Raw genomic sequence first — 17,447 nt, 5'->3', positions numbered from 1 at the left:
ACACATAGACCAATGGAACAGAATAGAGAGCCCAGAAATTAAACCTATGCATATATGTTCAACTGATCTTCAACAAGAGAACTAAGAATACTCAATGGGGAAAGGATAGTCTTTTCAATAAATGTCTTAGGGAAAACTGGAAGTTCACATGTAAAAAAATGAAATTGGACCCTCATCTTATACCATATACAAAAATTAACTCAAAATGGATTAAAAACTAAAATGTCAGACCTGAAACCATAACCCCTATAAGAAACATAGTGGGTGGTCAGGTGTGGTGGCTCATACCTGTAATCCCAGCACTTTGGGAGGCTGAGGCGGGTGATCACTTGAGGTCCAGAGTTCGAGACCAGCCTGGCCAACATAGTGAAGCCTGTCTCTACTAAAAATACAAAAAATTAGCCGGGCATGGTGGCACACACCTGTAGTCCCAGCTACTTGGGAGGCTGAGGCAGAAGAATCACTTGAACCTGGGAGGCAGAGGTTGCAGTGAGCCGAGATTGTGCCACTGCACTCCAGTCTGGGTGACAGAGTGAGACTCTGTCTCAAAAAAAAAAAAAAAAAAAGAAGAGGACGTGTGACCTGAGCTATCACACACAGCTCCCTCATTATTTGATGCCCTGTGCTGTCTCAGGACTCTTCAGGGAGTCCTCATCAACAAAAAGACATTCAGCAGATGCAGACCCTTGTTGTTGGACTTCCCAGTCTCCATAACTATAAGAAATAAATTCTTTTTCAGTTTCAGGTATTCTGTTACAAGCAACAAGAAATGGACTAAGATGCCATATATTTGGTAAGAGGCAAATTTCCAAAATATGTGAAAGTCTTCATTTAGAGGGTGTGGAGAACAAGGTACAGGGAATGTGAGGCATCCCTAGGCACACAAATATTTCTGGGTTTATTACAGAGGGTACATGGAATAGGAATTTCTCTGAGGGTGATAAGTGTGCTTAGGGGAGAGGAAGTTCATCATAGAACATGAACCATGCTAACTTTGATCCTCCACATCTTGTATCATCTGTCCTCATGATACAAGCAATGCTGTAGGGCAAAGAGACAGCATCTGTGTGCTGACACCCCCAGTGGGGACAAGGAGAGTTTACACCTAGGTCACAGCGCTGCCTCTGAGCTCTCTCTCCCATCCAAGTATGTCCCCACTTAATCCCATCTCATCCAAATATTTCTCACACTTACTTAATAAAATTATGTGCTGCCTAATAATGGACCACATATTCAACCATGGTCCCATAAGATTATAATGGAGCTGAAAAATTTCTGTCATGTAGTGACATCATAGCTATCCAACATCATAGCTTAACACATTACTCACGTGTTTGTGGTGATGAAACTGTCCATATAAATTTTATAAATTTAATCAGGGAAGAAGGAAGGGGGAGAAATAAAAATAAACCAAGCTTGCAGCACATTCAGCATTAATCATTAGGTGAGCTTGCTCTCTGACCTGCTTCCTCATAGTTTTTTGCTGTCTATTGCCCCAGAATCATGCAGAGCCTAGATTGTAGTTCTCCTTAACTGCTCTATAGGCAACAACTTGAGCATTGTGAAACATTACGTTTTTCATTTGAGATATTCTTTCAGGTCCTATATATCAGTGAAACTACTGATGTCAGCTAGTCCGAAAGACCCCACAAAGAACCGACTCACTAAAGAATTCAGTCTCAACATCCTGATGGTTTCATCGCCTTTACCCCAACCAATCAGTTACCTCAATTTTCCAGCCTCTTGCCCTCCATGATCCCCTTAAAACTTCAGCCCAAAATTCCTCAGGGAGATAGATTTGAGGGTTTCTCCTATCTTCTCACTCAGCTGCCTTGCAATCCTTAAACTCTTTCTCTGCTGCAAACCCTGCTGTCTTGGCATATTGATCTGTTGCTGCACAGTGGGCAAATGAACCTGTTGGTCCTGTAACAGTAATGCTGGCATAAAAAAACCTACTGCACTGCCAGTCCTATAAAAGCATACAGTAATGTCCTAGGCCTTCACATTCACTCACCACTCACTGATTCACCCAGAACAACTTCCAGTCCTGCAAGCTCCATTCATGGTAAGTGCCTTATACAAGTATACTATTTTTCTTAGTCTTTTATATCATATTTTTACTGTATATTTTCTATGTTTAGGTATGTTTAAATACATAAATACTTAGCATGTGTTACAATTGCTCACAGTATTCAGCACAGTAACATGCTGTACAGGTCTGTAGATTAGGAGCAATAGGCTATTCCTTTTAGCCTAGGTGTGTAGGAGGCTATACCATCTAGGCTTATGTAAGTACTCTCTAAGATGTTTGCACAATGATGAAGTCACCTAATGACACATTTCTCAGCACATATCCCCGTCATTAAGTGACACATGATTGTATCAGGAAAATCCAATCTCTCTATACCCTGGTGGGTGGAGGCCACTTTTTGCCAGTGGGAGAATGGAGATTTGCATGTGAAAATACTGTAGGAAAGAGAGCATAAGATTGCTTTCCAGAGGGACTTGACTTCCTTATTCCATTTTAACTTCAACCTTTTTTTTATATGTATACAAGTGTGGCATATACTGGCTAGCAATTCATAAAATTTGTTTCTTTTTCTTCTTTTGTTTGCCATCCTTCCTTGCAGTTAGATGCAGGCTTATAACTGAGTCCTAGCCAATGAAGTGTGAAGGAAGTGATATATATTACTTTCTGTTCTTACCCATAAAATCCTCCCTCACATACTTTTCTAGCTACTTTTCTTTCTTCTGGCTTAATACAGAATATCCCAGCCTAGTTAAAAGTCATATTTTGTTGAGGATGGAGGAGCTCCAAGGTATAAGGGACAGATTTCCTGGATTACTCATTGTAGGAGGCTTATACGCAGATCATGAACACTCATTTTGGACTATGCATGAATATAAAAAGAAATTAACTTTTTTAAAATTAAGGAATGGAAATTATTGCATTTGTTTGTTAGTGCAGCTAGTTCATCCAAGCTAATGCAAAGCTAATACATAACCCTTATAGAAAAATCTGGAAAAATACAGAAGCCAAAACTGAGAGAAAAAGAAACACTTGCAATCCCATAACCTGATGATAACCACTGTTGACATTTTGTTGTAGAAACCCAGCTTTAGGAAGACAGGGTGATGAAATGGAAAAAAAAGATTGACTGGAAATTAGGAGATCAGGGTTTTGGTCCCAGTTTTCTCTTAATTAGCAAAGCCTTTATTTCCATTAGAGGAAGGAACGACTTCGACATGTGTTTTCTAAATTGAGAGAGAGAACAGGGTTGTTGCATAGAAAGGGAGTATTTATTACCCCACAATTGTCTTCTTTTAGCTAGTGGTCAAAACATTCAGAAAACTTCAAAGAGCTGCATGCTTAGGGAGAGGAGGTACAAGGGAAGTTGTGGGTGTGACTTTGTGATGGAGCGGACCAGGGAGGAGAAATGGTTGGGATTCCCTTTGGTTCTTGCCTTTGCTCTGGGAAATCACTGAACTGCCCTGAGGAAAAGTGGCTCCTGGTGCAGTGAACTCCAATGCTCCTATAAGTGTTTACCATCAGCAAAGAACCAGTGCCTGCTTCTGAGTAACCTAGTTCTACCTAGAATGGACTGCAGGCATGCAGGTGGGCTGAATTTGTTCACTAGTAATATTACTTCTACTGCCTTTGGGGCAGTGGGTCTAGGGATGCAGTGGATGTGGGGGACAAACAAATACCATTCATCTTCTGGCTACCCTATTTAACTCCTGAAAACTGGAACAGGGATGTCGACAGTCAGAGGAGGAGAAGGGCAGAAGTGTGCACTAGAACACCAGATGTTTGAGGCTGAAAATGATATGGATGCAGAATAAATAGCCCCAAAATAACCTTCTATCTGTGGTGTCCCGTCCCCCTCCTTGGCCAGGCATCAAAGCTACATGTTGTTCATTTAAAACATGAACATCCTGATCCCAGGACTTTGAAGATAGGAATCACCCATCCCAAACCAGACACACTGCCCACAGTAGCTGAGAAAGAAGCCAAAGGTGGTGAATGATTAGCAGAACTGCAAGACAGCTCCAGAATCTAGACACAGAGTACTGGGAAAGCTGTTTTGTGGGGGAAACTCAGACTGACCAAAAGAGCCGAGGAGGTCCTTTGTGGCCTGTCTACTCCATGGTGAGTCTCCCCCCATGCCTGTCTCCCCAGTGCACCATCCCACAGTCCCAAGGGGCCCCAGGCACAGCCTTTACCACTGTGTATAGCATCCTGAAATGCTCCAGTGAGCAAGAAGGTCCTCAGGAATCCAGTAAATATGAATTTACTAATTGTGACGTAATCTTGTCCTCACAGAGCTTACAATATTGCTAAAAGTGTAGTACACATACTCACACACTACATATACAAACCTGTATTAAAGAATTATTTAGAATTACAGAGTATCATGCTGAGTAATGTGTAGAATGCATTTTAGAGGATTTCAATAACAAGATTTGTTTGTGGGGTAGATACAAGGAATCATCTCTAGACATGTCATAGAAAACTGCCCGTTACTATGTTTTTACTATAAGATTCTTTCAAAATCACCTTTTTAATTTGTCCCACTTTGGCTGCTTCAGTTTTCCTCACTGTGTTTGTCATTGTTAATGTTTGTAACTCATTTGATTTCATTAGGGAATAGCTCCAGGAGAGGGAAGACCAGCTGCCTTCATCAGGAACTCACAGGTGGCATTTCTATGGGGAATCAGCACAAGGTCAGAGTCCAGGCCTCATCTGTCCAGACTTTTTTCTTAATAGTTCAAACATGGGTGAGCTACTGTAGTAGCACAAACAGAGAAATGTTTTGTTTGCTACTCTAGAACCACCCTCCACCCTTACCCACCCTCTATGCCTCTGGAGGCTGTACTTTATGGATGGCAATAACAACGTTCTTCACATTCTGGCTTCTGGTTGGGTTTGTTAAAGGAAGGCACAGGAAGGAGGAAGGAGGAAGGAGGGTGGTGAGCAGGAGGAGAGTGGGTCTGACGTATCCATTCCCAGGTAGCCTCTCTGCTGAGTGCAGAGATTGTTTGCATCACCTACAGAGGGCCCCAGCTCCAGCAGGAGGCCAGCTCCTACAGCTAGACCTACCCCTCAGGTCTGGTCAGCTGCTTCCCTGTGCCTAGGTGTGGTTAGTGGCTCTTTACTGTCGCTAACCCTTGGGTATGTTAGCTTTCCTGCCAACAGTGTTTTAAATGGCCCCTTTAGTTAACAGTTTTACCCCGTTTGAGTGTGCAATTCTAGATCAATGATTGATAGAGTAACAGATATCAAGAGTGGCCCTGAAGATAGAATTCTGGGGCTAGGTTGCTCTCACACTTGAGAAATGCATGGATAACCTCCTTGCCAGGGAAAAGGAGACATTTCATTTCCAAGTTATGGTGGCATCGCAATTACACCATTATTGCATGGACTGAAGTGCAAGTGGAGGACAAGGGGTTGGGAGAGGAAGTGGCTTTAGCAAATTGGTAAGATGATGACAATAATGATTATAAAAATTTTGGGTCAGCTAACTCCTTTTGGTGCCCTAGAGCTGCGCTGTCCAGTCTGGTAGCCACTAACCACATGTGGCTATTTACATTAAAATTAAGATGAATTAAAATTAAATGAAATTTAAAATTCAGTTCTTCAGTCACACTAGCCACATTTCAAGTGCTCAAAAACTGCATATGGCTAGTGACTGCTATATTATAGGGCAGCATAGGTAGAGACCACTTTTATCCCTGCAGAAGGTTGTATTGGACAGTGCTGCCCAAGAGAGTGTACAGAGTGAAAAGAAAAATTGAAGGCCTTAAATACTCAATTCAGAAGATGGGTGGGAAATGAAAGCACTTTTATGCCATCTTTAAAGGAATCCCTTATTTCTTATAGTTTCATGGCAGATATGGCAAAGATGACATCAAATGCTGTATTGTATGGCTTGTACAGTGGCAGAACCAATTAAATGCTTGCCCCTGCCAGTCTCTAAGACTAAGTTAAGGGCATTGGTGGGAGAAGGAGTGAGATCCTGAGATATGAGAGGGAGAAAAGGTGAGGCTGAAAACTTTGGTTTTTTTGTTTTGTTTTGTTTTGTTTTTTTGAGACAAGGTCTCACTGTCACCCAGGCTGGAGTGCAGTGGCACAATCTCAGTTCACTGCAATCTCCACCTCCCAGGCTCAAGTGATCCTCCCACCTCAGCCTCCTGAGTAGCTGGGACTACAGGCCCACACAACCACGCCTAGCTAATTTTTGTATTTTTAGTAGAGACGGGGTTTCACCATGTTGGCCAGGCTGGTCTTGAACTCCTGACCTCAAGCAATCTGCCTGCCTCAGCCTCCCAAAATGCTAGGATTATAGGTGTGCGCCACTGCGCCTGGGCAGGCTGAAAACTTTGAACTCCCCAATTCCATATGACCTCCTTTTTTGATTGAGGAAACCCCTCTTCCCACCAGAGAGGGCACCTTTCTCTGTATGGGCACCTTTCTCTGTATAAACACCTGTCAATCACTGCACCTGGGAGAATGCCATCCCCATGGGATGCTGACCTCTGTAGGATTCACTCCCACTTCTCTAAGTACCTCCAGGACCATAACAAGAGTAGGTCCAAGGTAAGGATGTACAAGACCTGGTCTGAGGTGGGAGAGGAAACTGATACACTACAATAATTATGAGACTTTACCAATCAGTTTTGGCCAGAGTTTGGGGAGCATGGCTATGAATGAATCCTAAAGCTATTTGACCATCTAAAGTAAAATTGAAGAGCTGACTTAACCACATTCCTTGATATGAGTTTACTTCCCTGAGATTCTGAATTTAATATGTTGGCTTGAGCAAATAGAAGTAGTACATACAGTCTGCTAGGTTGGCCAGTTGAAACCTGGACTCAGTGGTGGCCTACAGTCAGTGGAATTGACATTTTGGAATGTCCCTGGCAAACATTAGAGAAGCACTGCCAAACAGAACTTTCTATTTCTACGATGGAATGTTCTGTAGCTTGTGCTGTCCAGCACAATAACTTCCAGCCACCTGTGGCTATTGAGTACTTAAAATGTGGCCAGAACAACTAAAACACTGAATTTTAAATTTTATTGTTACTTTGGTTAATTTAAATTTAGCACTTGGGGCTAGCGACTACTGTATTGGATAGTGCCACTCTAGTTTAAGAAGTCTGAAGGCTCAGGGGAATTGGCAATGTGGGATGAACCTGTAAGGGGCAACTAGCTCAGCCACCCCTTAATCATAATCCCTGGAGGGTTTGGAGGAGACTTCCTTTTTCTTCTGATTCTACTCTGGCTGCAGTCTAGAGTCTCTGATACATGGAGTTACCATTCACTTCTTACTAGTTTTTCCATTTTTATTTTTATTTTCTCTTTAACACAAAAGTTACCTAGAAGAATGTCTTAATTTCCAAATAAATTATTTTGTTTTCTTTTTACCGTTCTTTTTATGTTGATGTTATTTCTGTTTTGAGCGGGGTGGTGGGGAGCAAGGGGATGTATTTTTTTCTTAATAAATATTCCTGTGCAGTATTCAAATTTTCAAAATAATTAATTCAAATCTTCAAAATTAATTCAAAATAATTTTTATTAATTTTGTATATGATATGATTATTTCTGAAATGAATGTATTATGTTCTTTGACCATGGCTCTGTATTATTTCTCTTTATTTCCATCAGCATTTATTTAATGCACATATTTATATATACAAAAATATAATGCCACATTGTCAATGCATTAAGATTCATAAATTATATCTTCTTGGTGAATTGAATACAATTGAAAGAAAAATATCTTTGTCCCTCTTAATTGTTAATGCTTCTCATTTCATTTTCTTTTGTCAGATATTAGCATTATAGCATGTGCTTTCTTTTATTATTTATCTAGTATACTTTAATGCCTATTTTTCAGCCTTTCTGTACCCCCTTAGTTTAAGAATATGTCTTTTAAATATTATATAGTTTAACACTATAGCTTAGAGTATTCAGAAAAATCTGTGTTACTTTGACAAAGGAATTTAAGATACTTAAATTTATTGTGATTATTCATGTATTTAGACTTACTAATATATTTTGGACCCCAGTTCTTCCTTTAAAAAGAATTCCATAGGAATGAGTAACTTACACTTACTAGAATTAAAATTTCCCCTAAAACAAAGATAAGTATGTTAGAATGGAAGATTAGAGAAGTCTGAGATTGGGGACAATTTACCATGTCTCTGTGTTCTCCAGCTTTCCTCACTCCTCCAGCTCCAGCTTTGTCAAACTTTACAAACAATCCCATTGGATCTTAAGAATCTTGACATGCCATAGAGGCATGTCACAGGCAAAGATGTCCTTGGTTTCTCATAGCACCAATAGTTTGTGTGAAGCCCCTACTTTTTTATTCCTCAAATAAATGAATTTTATATATGAGATTTAATTAACATCAAGGCCTCACCTCACTGGTACCTCACTCAGAGCAGCACCATCTAATGCAGCAGTTATTGGCTAGTGTCTTTTCTTCCTGTTAAGAAGGACAAGTTGCAATCCCAGCACTTTGGGAGGCCAAGATGGGCGGATCACGAGGTCAGGAGATCGAGACCATCCTGGCTAACACAGTGAAACCCCGTCTCTACTAAGAATACAAAAAATTAGCCTGTAGTCCCAGCTACTCGGGAGGCTGAGGCAGGAGAATGGCGTGAACCTGGGAGGCAGAGCTTGCAATGAGCGGAGGCCGCACCACTGCACTCCAGCCTGGGCGACAGAGTAAGACTCTGTCTCAAAAGAAAAAAAAAAAAAAGACAAGGACATTTTGAGATACCCTAACAAGCAACACAGTGAGGCATTTAGTGGTATGGACTCTAGGACTACTCCTGCCACGGCTGGAGCCTCACCTTTGTCTTGTTTTCTGCCATTCAGTAGTTATAAGAGCTCAGGCCAATAGCTTAACTTCTCTCACTTCAGAGGGTTACTGTTACTATATGGATTAGAAGACATAATTTATGTAAAAATACTCAGCACAATCTTTGTAGTAACTCAGAAAATGGTAGCTGATATTAATAATTATTAATAATTGGTATCTTAGTCCTTTTCCAGGACTCTAGACGACACTTTTTACAAAAATTGTCATTTCTTTCTTTTTTTTTTTTTTTTTTGAGACAGATTCTCACTCTGTCGCCCAGGCTGGAGTTCACTGGCACAATCTCAGCTCACTGCAACCTCTGCCTCCTGGGTTCAAGTGATTCTCCTGCCTCAGCCTCCCGAGTAGCTGGGACTACAAGGGTGCGTCACCACGCCTGGCTAATTTTTGTATTTTTACTAGAGACGGGGTTTCACCATGTTGTCTAGGCAGGTCTCGAACTCCTGACCTGAAGTGATCAGCCTGCCTTGGCCTCCCAAAGTGCTGGGATTACAGGTGTGAGCCACTGTGCCTGGCCAGTTATTTCTTTAATACCCCAAGAAGGAGAACTGAGGAGCTCCTTGAATACTTAAAATATCTCTATAAAGAGACATAATTGGCTTCCCCTGATATTCTTAGCATCCCCCAAGCTGACTGAAGATATCAGCCCATGAACAGAGGGCCTGAGGTTTAAACAGGTGCCACATTTGCTGGCCTCATACTCAGAACCTCTGCCCTATTTTTACCTGTTTTGTCGCAGTTGCTGCATTAAGACCTGGCCTTAATGAAATATTTGGTTCTGGATCTTTTCATGTCCAAAATTAACTTTAATGAGCAAATAGGGAAAGATCAAGAGAGCTGCGGCCGGGACTTAGGAGAAACTTTGAAGCAGAAGCCAGGATGGGGTAGATGCCCTCTGGCAACTGGCCAGCGTTTGCTTTTGATGACAGCGAACCCTCAGATCTAGTTCATCTGAGCTGCAAACAAGGGGCTGTGGTACCAGCATACCTGAGATTTCATCTTTTGCAATGCCTCTGTGTTTCTCATGCAACCAACGTGTGTCAAACACCTACTGTGAGCAAGAAACTTCTCTAATGCTCCTATGAAATTCTTTGGGTCATACCTAGTTGAATGAGACACTGTTACTCTTCTTAAGGATTTCACATTCTAGGAGAGGAAATAAGATGTACATAGGTGGCCACATTAGGAGAAGACGGTGACATGTCATAAAAGAGGTAAAAGTCCCATCTGATAGAGGAAGATGCGCTTGCTTCCACCTTGGAGTCATCTGAGATGGCCAGATGCAAGAGTTAGATGAGAGTTGCCCTTTTAAGAATAATGGGGGTTGGGTGCAGTTGCTGACACTTGTAATCTCAACATTTTGGGAGGCTGGGGCAGGAGGATCACTTGAACCCAGGAGTTTGAGACCAACGGGGCAACATAGTGAGACCCTGCTCTACAAAAAATAAATAAAAAGTTAGCCAGGTGAGCATGGTGATGCATGCCTGTAGTCCCAGCTACCTGGAAGGCTGAAGTGGGAGGATCATTTGAGCCCAGGAGGTTGAGGTTGAGCCGTGATCACATCACTGCACACCAGCCTGAGCAATGGAGTGAGACCCTATGTCAAAAAAAAAAACAGTGGCCCTTTAGGTGGAACACACAATGTGAGCACTGGCAGGAAAGTCCAGGGAATGTTCTGGGAGAAGCAAGTTATACCTACCCTGTTTCTTCCATCTGTGTTTTCATGGGAAAATCTCTCAATCAGTTTGAGCCTCGTTTTCCCTATAAGTTAAATAAAGCTAGTTCCATCCACTCCTCAGAATTGTAAAGGTCAAATGATTTGTATTGTAATAGGCTAGGGAGGTAGATCATTGTATATGCTCAAATAATGGTGGTTAGTGTCTCTCACATGTATTTCTGTTTCTCCTTCTTTATTCTAGTCCTTAAGCTAGTAAGAAGCAGATCTCCAAGACTTTCTACTGGGATATGGAGTTTTGGGGCAAAAAGGAGAGTGGAGATCAACACTAATATTTATTTATTCATTTTTAAATAATACACTTTCAGATAGAAGTTGAGAAGTACTGATATTTAAATAAGGAGGTTTGGGATTGCCAAAGGCAGCCCCCAGCAGGGGCAGTTCCCTTCTGTCATAAAAGGACCTCAGCGTCCTGGGGAGAATGAGTTCTGGCTTGGAACCTCCAGACTGAATGCTCCCACTGTTCCCCTCCTTGTTACAACTTCCCCAGTGGTGTGATCTTTTATTCCCAGTGTCCTGCCACATTCACATCCCCAAAGAACTCTTTTTTCAAAGACATTTCTTTCCCTGCCTCCCCAGTCTGAAGATGTTCCCAGCAAGGTGCTTAAGAATTCATCAGATGCTCTGTTCTTGACAGCACTGGTCTTCTGGGTATGGCTCGGGAGAAGTAGACCTCCTTTGGAGCCGTATCTTGTCATTTTCCATTTTTGGAATTAATTTCAACCGACATTTGAAACAAGATCTTCACAGTAGCCAATCCTCTTGTCTCTGAGTTTCAGCAGAAGCTAGTAATAAAAGTGTTGGTGGGAAGTCCCACAGTCATTCCAAGGCATGGTGCTGGAGCGCCTATGCAGGAGTTTGAAATACAGTGCCGCCATCAGTCTTTGGTCATCCCCAGCTTTAGCCCATGTAAGGAATAGAGGTTGGCAAGAGGTTGACAAGGGAGATTTCTCTGCAGAGATCTGTCAGTGTCCTGTGCACTCTCTGCAGCCCACCCTTCCCCTGATAGTGGGAAAGATGAGGGGTACCCACCCCTGCCCTTCAACCACGTGCGAAAGGCTTCAAGGATGCCATGAGGAGAGCAGGCGTGTGTTCTTCGGGGTCTGAGGGACCAAGAGGCTGTGTCTGACCCTCATGTGGGGCTGGGCCTGCCTGGTCAGAGGGAGGAGGGGCTCAGAGTGGGAGTTGAGCACACACCCACTGATGGGAGAAGGGCAGTGGCAGTTGTCTGTAGGGTGTACATATGAACCCCAGGGAAGCCAGCAGCATTGGGATCTTCTTCATGGGTTCTTCCCCCAGAAGACACCCTGGAGGGGTAAAAGAGACCTTTGGAGTTAGAGGAGGAGTAGAAGGCTCCTCCTTCTATTTCACTGTCTGGAAGAGGGGTATTGGAGACATCAAGGATGCCTCAGTGCTTGATCTCAGGATCTCTGCAGCAGCCACAGAGACACCTCTGGAGAGAGATGACTCAGAGGGCATGAGCAAATGCATCAGCCACAGAAGACAGTTCTCTTTCCCCAGTCTCTCCTCCCTGGGCCCCGGGGGAGCAGGATAACAGAGGGCAGTTACAGAGTGGGTAGGAGGTGAAGCCAGGAAGAGAGAAGCTGACTAAGGCCCTGCCACAGCCACCTCCAACCTCTGCAGGCTCCTCAGCTTAAGCAGCCCAGCAAGGGGGAGGGGAGTTTTAAGTTGGACAGATGTTTATAGTTTAGATATTACCTTGAATTGGGATGAATTATTTGATGACTATACTGGACTGGACCTTTGTTATCTGAGTGACTGAGGTTTTTCCCCAAGAGCAAAGAAAATTAGTTCCACAAGGCAGGTTTATAGGGGGCTGCAGTAAGAAAGATAAACTGCTTTCAGCCTGCACTGGGATGGGTTGAGCTCATTTCGTTAGCCACAGCTTGTGTCATCTACCATACCATTAGGAGCTGTCTGAGCCACAAAGACAAGACCCAATACCTGCAATTTAGGAGCTGGTAGAGAACAGTGACAACTTTAATAAAAGGCACACCCTTGGGAAGAAAAGAATTTTGGGAAAAGACTAGGAGTTTACATGGGGGCATTTAAAGTTTGAGTTGTTCAGAATAGTAGGAGTGATAAAAAAATAAAAATAAAAAATTTGAGATGCCTGAATGATGTTTAAGTATTGATGGCCATTGCTGGTTATAAAAGTCTGGAGTTCAAGGAAAGGTCAGGAAGAGAGTATAGATAGATTTGGGAGTTAGCATATAGTTCTGGTGATTTTCAGTGGAGTAGGTATGAGGAACTATGAAGAAAGTGAGATTTTTCTCCAATTTACAGGCTAACAAGTTAGCCTGCCACAGGTTCATGGATGCTGCAAAAGATACAAGACTCTCAGCTCACAGACAGAGGGCTTTACTGCAGCAATAGCAGGAGCCAGAGTATCTGCAGTTTGCTACCCCAGATCCCAGGGTCTCAATTCCTCAAGCTTCCTGAAGAGTGCAGAAGATGCCTGCACATGCAGTAAGTCGCATTAGAGGAAAGGAACCCAGGTTAGGAGGCCTGAACCTTTTCTAATGAGCAAGAAACATACCTACCTTTTGCGCCAGTGGATCCACTCTTTCTATATCCCAAAGCTTTTTGCTGTACAGTTATCCTTGAAAAGACAGTCCAGAATAAAGCCAGTCAGTGGCCCCGCTCATGAGCCATGCAGAAATGAGACAGATCTGTGGGAGATTGTCTCTCAACAAAGTATCACCTTCCTAAGGAGCACTGTGGAAATTTTAAAGGGCATTTTTGATTTTCACAATGACTGACAGTGCCACCGTCATTTCATGGGCCAGGGCCAGGTACATTAGATATTCCACAATGTATGAGAGAGTATCAAGCAAAATGAATTATCTCATGAGCCACACAAGTTTTGAATGTTCTGGTAAGCATTTACTTAAGTGGGGAAAACAAAAACTCTACCATTTTTTTTTAATGTTCTGTTTTTTGAGACAGGGTCTCACTCTGTTGCCCAGGCTGGAGAGCAGTGTTGCAATCTCAGTTCACTGCAACCTCCGCCTCCCAGATTCAAGCGATCCTCCCACCTCAGCCTCCCTAGTAGCTGGTACTACAGGTGCACACCATCGTGCCTGGCTAATTTGTGTAATTTTTGGTAGAAACTGGGTTTCACCGTATTGGCCAGGTAGGTGTTGAATACCTGACCTCAAGTGATCCACCCTCCTTGGCTTGCCAACATGCTGGGTTTACAGGCAAAACACCTATAATTTCTGAGCCTATACCCTGTCTCCACTCTACAAAGTATTCTTAGTACAACTTTAATATACACTTAAAATTAAATCATTTAAATAAAGAAATGTACTTTGTTTTGTTCAGAATTCTATCAAAAGTTATTCAACATTGGGGGAAAAATACATTGCTAGCAGCAACATCAGTTGTTTGAATCACCACACTTGTATCAGACTCCAATTATAGCTGATATAATTATAGTGATTTTGTGTATATAGAAAAATGTACTTATTCTGCCTTTAGTTCATAAGGTGAAATATGAAGAAAAATATTTTCTGGAACGTTATCTTGCTTCTCTTAAATAACACTTCTTCATTAAAATAACATGTTGTCAGATGCTTGTATCAAATATTGTTGAGAGGTTAATGAAGAATAGGATTAAAAATTGACCACTGGGTTTAGTAGTGCAGAAATCATTACCGACTTTGAACAATTTCAGTGGAGAGGTGGGGTCAAGACTCTGTTTGAAGTTGGTTCAAACAGCAGGGGAAGACAGGAATTGAGAAATGACTATAAACGGCATATCTGAGATTTCCTGTAAAGAGGAGCAGAGAAATAAGGTGGTATGCAAGGCAGTTGATGCCTAGGACATAAAAAAGGCTCAATAAATGTTGTCCAAAAAGGAGCTCCATGACCCATAGGAGGTGCCCAGTAACTGGGGGCCTACTGAATAAGTGTTAGTAAAAAGGACTGCAGGGATAGGACCATCTTTTCATTTGAGTTTTAAAAGAAATTATGCTGTTAGAGGAGGAACATAGAGGTGAAAGGGAGTTTTAAGCATAAGCCAAGGCACAAATATGGGAGGGAGAGGGGTTTGGGGAGGAGCAACTTGCCTGCCAAAGTTGCAGGGGGAAGGGGGGGTTGGTATAAGGGGAGGTGAAGGGGTGGGAGGACCAGAAGGCTTGAATAGAGGGACCTGGAGAGAGAGCTGACAGATCTATCTTGAAGGCCTGATTGTGGCGTTTATGTTGCGTCTGATCAATAACAAACAAGCCAGAGGTCTCGAGCAGTCAGGGACATAATGGGAATGTAGCCGTAGTTCTATTTTTCTGTGCTGTGCTTCTGTTCCAAGTGTTGAAATGGGGCAGGTTACAACTCACGCTCTGGACAATCTAATGAGAAGTGCATGTTTTTACGCTAAGCTAACTCAACCTTCAGTTTCTTCTCTGAGTTAGGGCAATCTTGGGAGTAAAATCCTGGGGATAAAGAGTCATAGGAAATAGAAACTTGCTTTAGGCATTTAAGGGTGGGCTGGGGAGAATGGGTCCTCCTGAATGAATGCATTGGATGCTGGCTTTACAACATACTGTGCAGAAAGCCAGGCACCGTCCTTTCATCTGGCTGTCAGCAGCAAGCTCTGGTTTCTCAGACAGGGGCATGTATGCCTTAATGGCCCCTCTCCCATTTCCATGGATCCAGGTGATAAAACAGTGAAAACTCAGACCTAATTGAGTACCTTAGAGGCACAGTAATTCATCTTGTCACATATGGTATTGAGATTGGCCAGGCATGTTGGTGAAGTCCATTTACCCAGAGGATAGAGTGGTGAGGATGGGTCCGAGAGGCAGTGAGTATGGCACAGCCACAAGCAAACCAGGCTTTGGCCCCAGCTGGACCTGGCTTTGAATCCCAATTCCATCTCCTGGCTGCATGGTCTTTGACAAGTTCTTGAGCCTCGATTACTTTACATGTCAAATAAGAATGATGCTGATTATGAGGATTAACTATCTACAGTGTTTGTTGCATAAGAAGAATGTTTCTTGTCAATGTTAATTTTTAAAAATATCCTGTTCTGGCCAGTTGGTAAATGACGGAGCAAGTGGACAACTGCAGGAGAAGCACTGATGTTTTTCTGGCCTAAACTTGACAATTCCGCCTGGTGAAGTCCACTCAGCTGCAGATGATAGTCTACTCTTTGACAATCCTATTTTGTTCATATGGTCCATGTTATCAGGAAAGCTCTAACAGGAGGATGCCATCATTTCGAAATTCTTCAGACTATGACTCAATATTCTTTTTGATCTTGGGGATTCTGTTTGAACTTTTAGATTCCAGGGTACATGTGCAGGTTTGTTACATGGGTATATTGTGTGACACTGAGGTTTAGGGTACAAATGATCCTGTCGCCCTAAATGGGAATGGGCATAGTACCCAATAGGTAGTTTTTCAGCCTTTGTCTCCCTATCTTCCTCCCCCTTCTAGTAGTCCCCACTGTCTATTGTTTCCATCTTTATGTCCATGAATTCCCTATGTTTAGCTCCTACTTATAAGTGAGAATATATGGTATTTAGTTTTCTCTGCCTACATGAATTAGCTTAGGATCATGGCTTCCAGATGAACCCATGTTGCTACAAAGGACATAATTTCATTCTTTTTTATGGCTGTGTAGTATTCCATGGCGTATATGTACCACATTTTCTTTTTCCAGCCCACACTGATGGGCACCTAAGTTCATTCCATTTCTGCTATTGCGCATAGAGCTGTGATGAACATACAAGTGCATATGTCTTTTTGGCAAAATGATTTATTTTCTTTTGGGTATATACCTAGTAATGGGATTGCTGGGTCAAATGGTAGCTCTGTTTTAAGTTCTTTGAGAAATTTCTAAACTGCTTTCCACAGTGGCTGAACTCATTTACATTCCTGACAGTGTATAAGTGTTCCCTTTTCTCTGCAGCATCAGCAGCTTCTGTTATTTTTTTAGTTTTCAGCAATAGCCATTCTGACTGGTGTGAGATGGTATCTCATTGTGATTTTGATTTGCATTTCTCTGATGATTAGTGACATTGAGCATTCTTTTAAACATTTCTTGGCTCATGTATGTCTTGTTTTGGGAAGTGTCTGTTCATGTCCTTTGTCCACATTTTAATAGGGTTATATTTTTGCTTGTCAAATTTTTTTTTTCTTTTTGAGACAGAGGTCTCACTCTGTCACTCAGGCTGGAGTGCAGTGGTGCAATCTCAGCTCACCACAATCTCCGCCTCCCAGGTTCAAGCAATTCTCCTGCCTCAGCTTCCTGAGTAGCTGGGATTACAGGAGTGAACCACCACGCCCAGCTAATATTTTTGTATTTTTAGTAGAGACAAGGTTTCACCATGTTGGCCAGGCTGTTCTCGAACTCCTGACCCCAAGTGATCCGCCCACCTCGGCCTCCGAAAATGCTGGGATTACAGGCGTAAGCCACCATGCCCAGCCTGCTTGTTGAATTGTTCAACTTCCTCATAGATTCTGGATATTAGACCTTTGTTGGATGCATAGTTTATAAATATTTTCTCCCATCTTTTAGGTTGCCTGTTTACTGTGTTGATAGTTTATTCTGCTGTGCGGAGCTCTTTAATTAGGTCTCATTTATCAATTTTTGATTTTGTTGCCATTGCTTTTGAGGACTCAGTCAGGAATTCTTTGCCAAGGCCAATATCCAGAATTGTATTTCCTAGGTTTTTTTCTGGGACTTTTATAGTTTGAGGTCTTACATCTAAATCTTTAATCCATCTTGAGTTAATTTTTGTATATGGTGAAAGGTAGGGGTCCAGTCTCATTCATCTGCATATGGCTAGCCAGCT

General features: G+C 42.3%; 1 protein-coding gene across 1 annotated transcript; it reads left to right on the top strand.

The window, feature by feature from the left end:
* The first annotated feature begins 3,587 nt into the window (after nt 1-3,587).
* LOC100611080 (uncharacterized) lies at nt 3,588-7,506 on the top strand. Its single transcript, XM_009439311.3, has 3 exons — nt 3,588-4,150; nt 4,646-4,725; nt 5,361-7,506. The coding sequence occupies exons 1-3, from the start codon at nt 4,025-4,027 to the stop codon at nt 5,425-5,427; spliced, it is 273 nt and encodes a 90-aa protein (XP_009437586.1). The 5' UTR covers nt 3,588-4,024; the 3' UTR covers nt 5,428-7,506.
* The last annotated feature ends 9,941 nt before the right edge of the window (nt 7,507-17,447 follow it).

Source organism: Pan troglodytes, chromosome 1, assembly GCF_028858775.2.
Source record: "Pan troglodytes isolate AG18354 chromosome 1, NHGRI_mPanTro3-v2.0_pri, whole genome shotgun sequence".
In the NCBI taxonomy this organism is placed as follows: domain Eukaryota; kingdom Metazoa; phylum Chordata; class Mammalia; order Primates; family Hominidae; genus Pan; species Pan troglodytes.
The sequence above is the reverse complement of the archived record's forward strand: the minus strand, read 5'-3'. Positions and strand labels throughout refer to the sequence as shown.

Coding starts and splice junctions, on each gene's coding strand:
- LOC100611080 (XM_009439311.3), top strand. CDS start 4,025: ATGATTAGCAGAACTGCAAGACAGCTCCAGAATCTAGACACAGAGTAC. Junction 4,151..4,645: donor TGTGGCCTGTCTACTCCATG/GTGAGTCTCCCC, acceptor TGATTTCATTAG/GGAATAGCTCCAGGAGAGGG. Junction 4,726..5,360: donor CTATGGGGAATCAGCACAAG/GTCAGAGTCCAG, acceptor CCTCCTTGCCAG/GGAAAAGGAGACATTTCATT.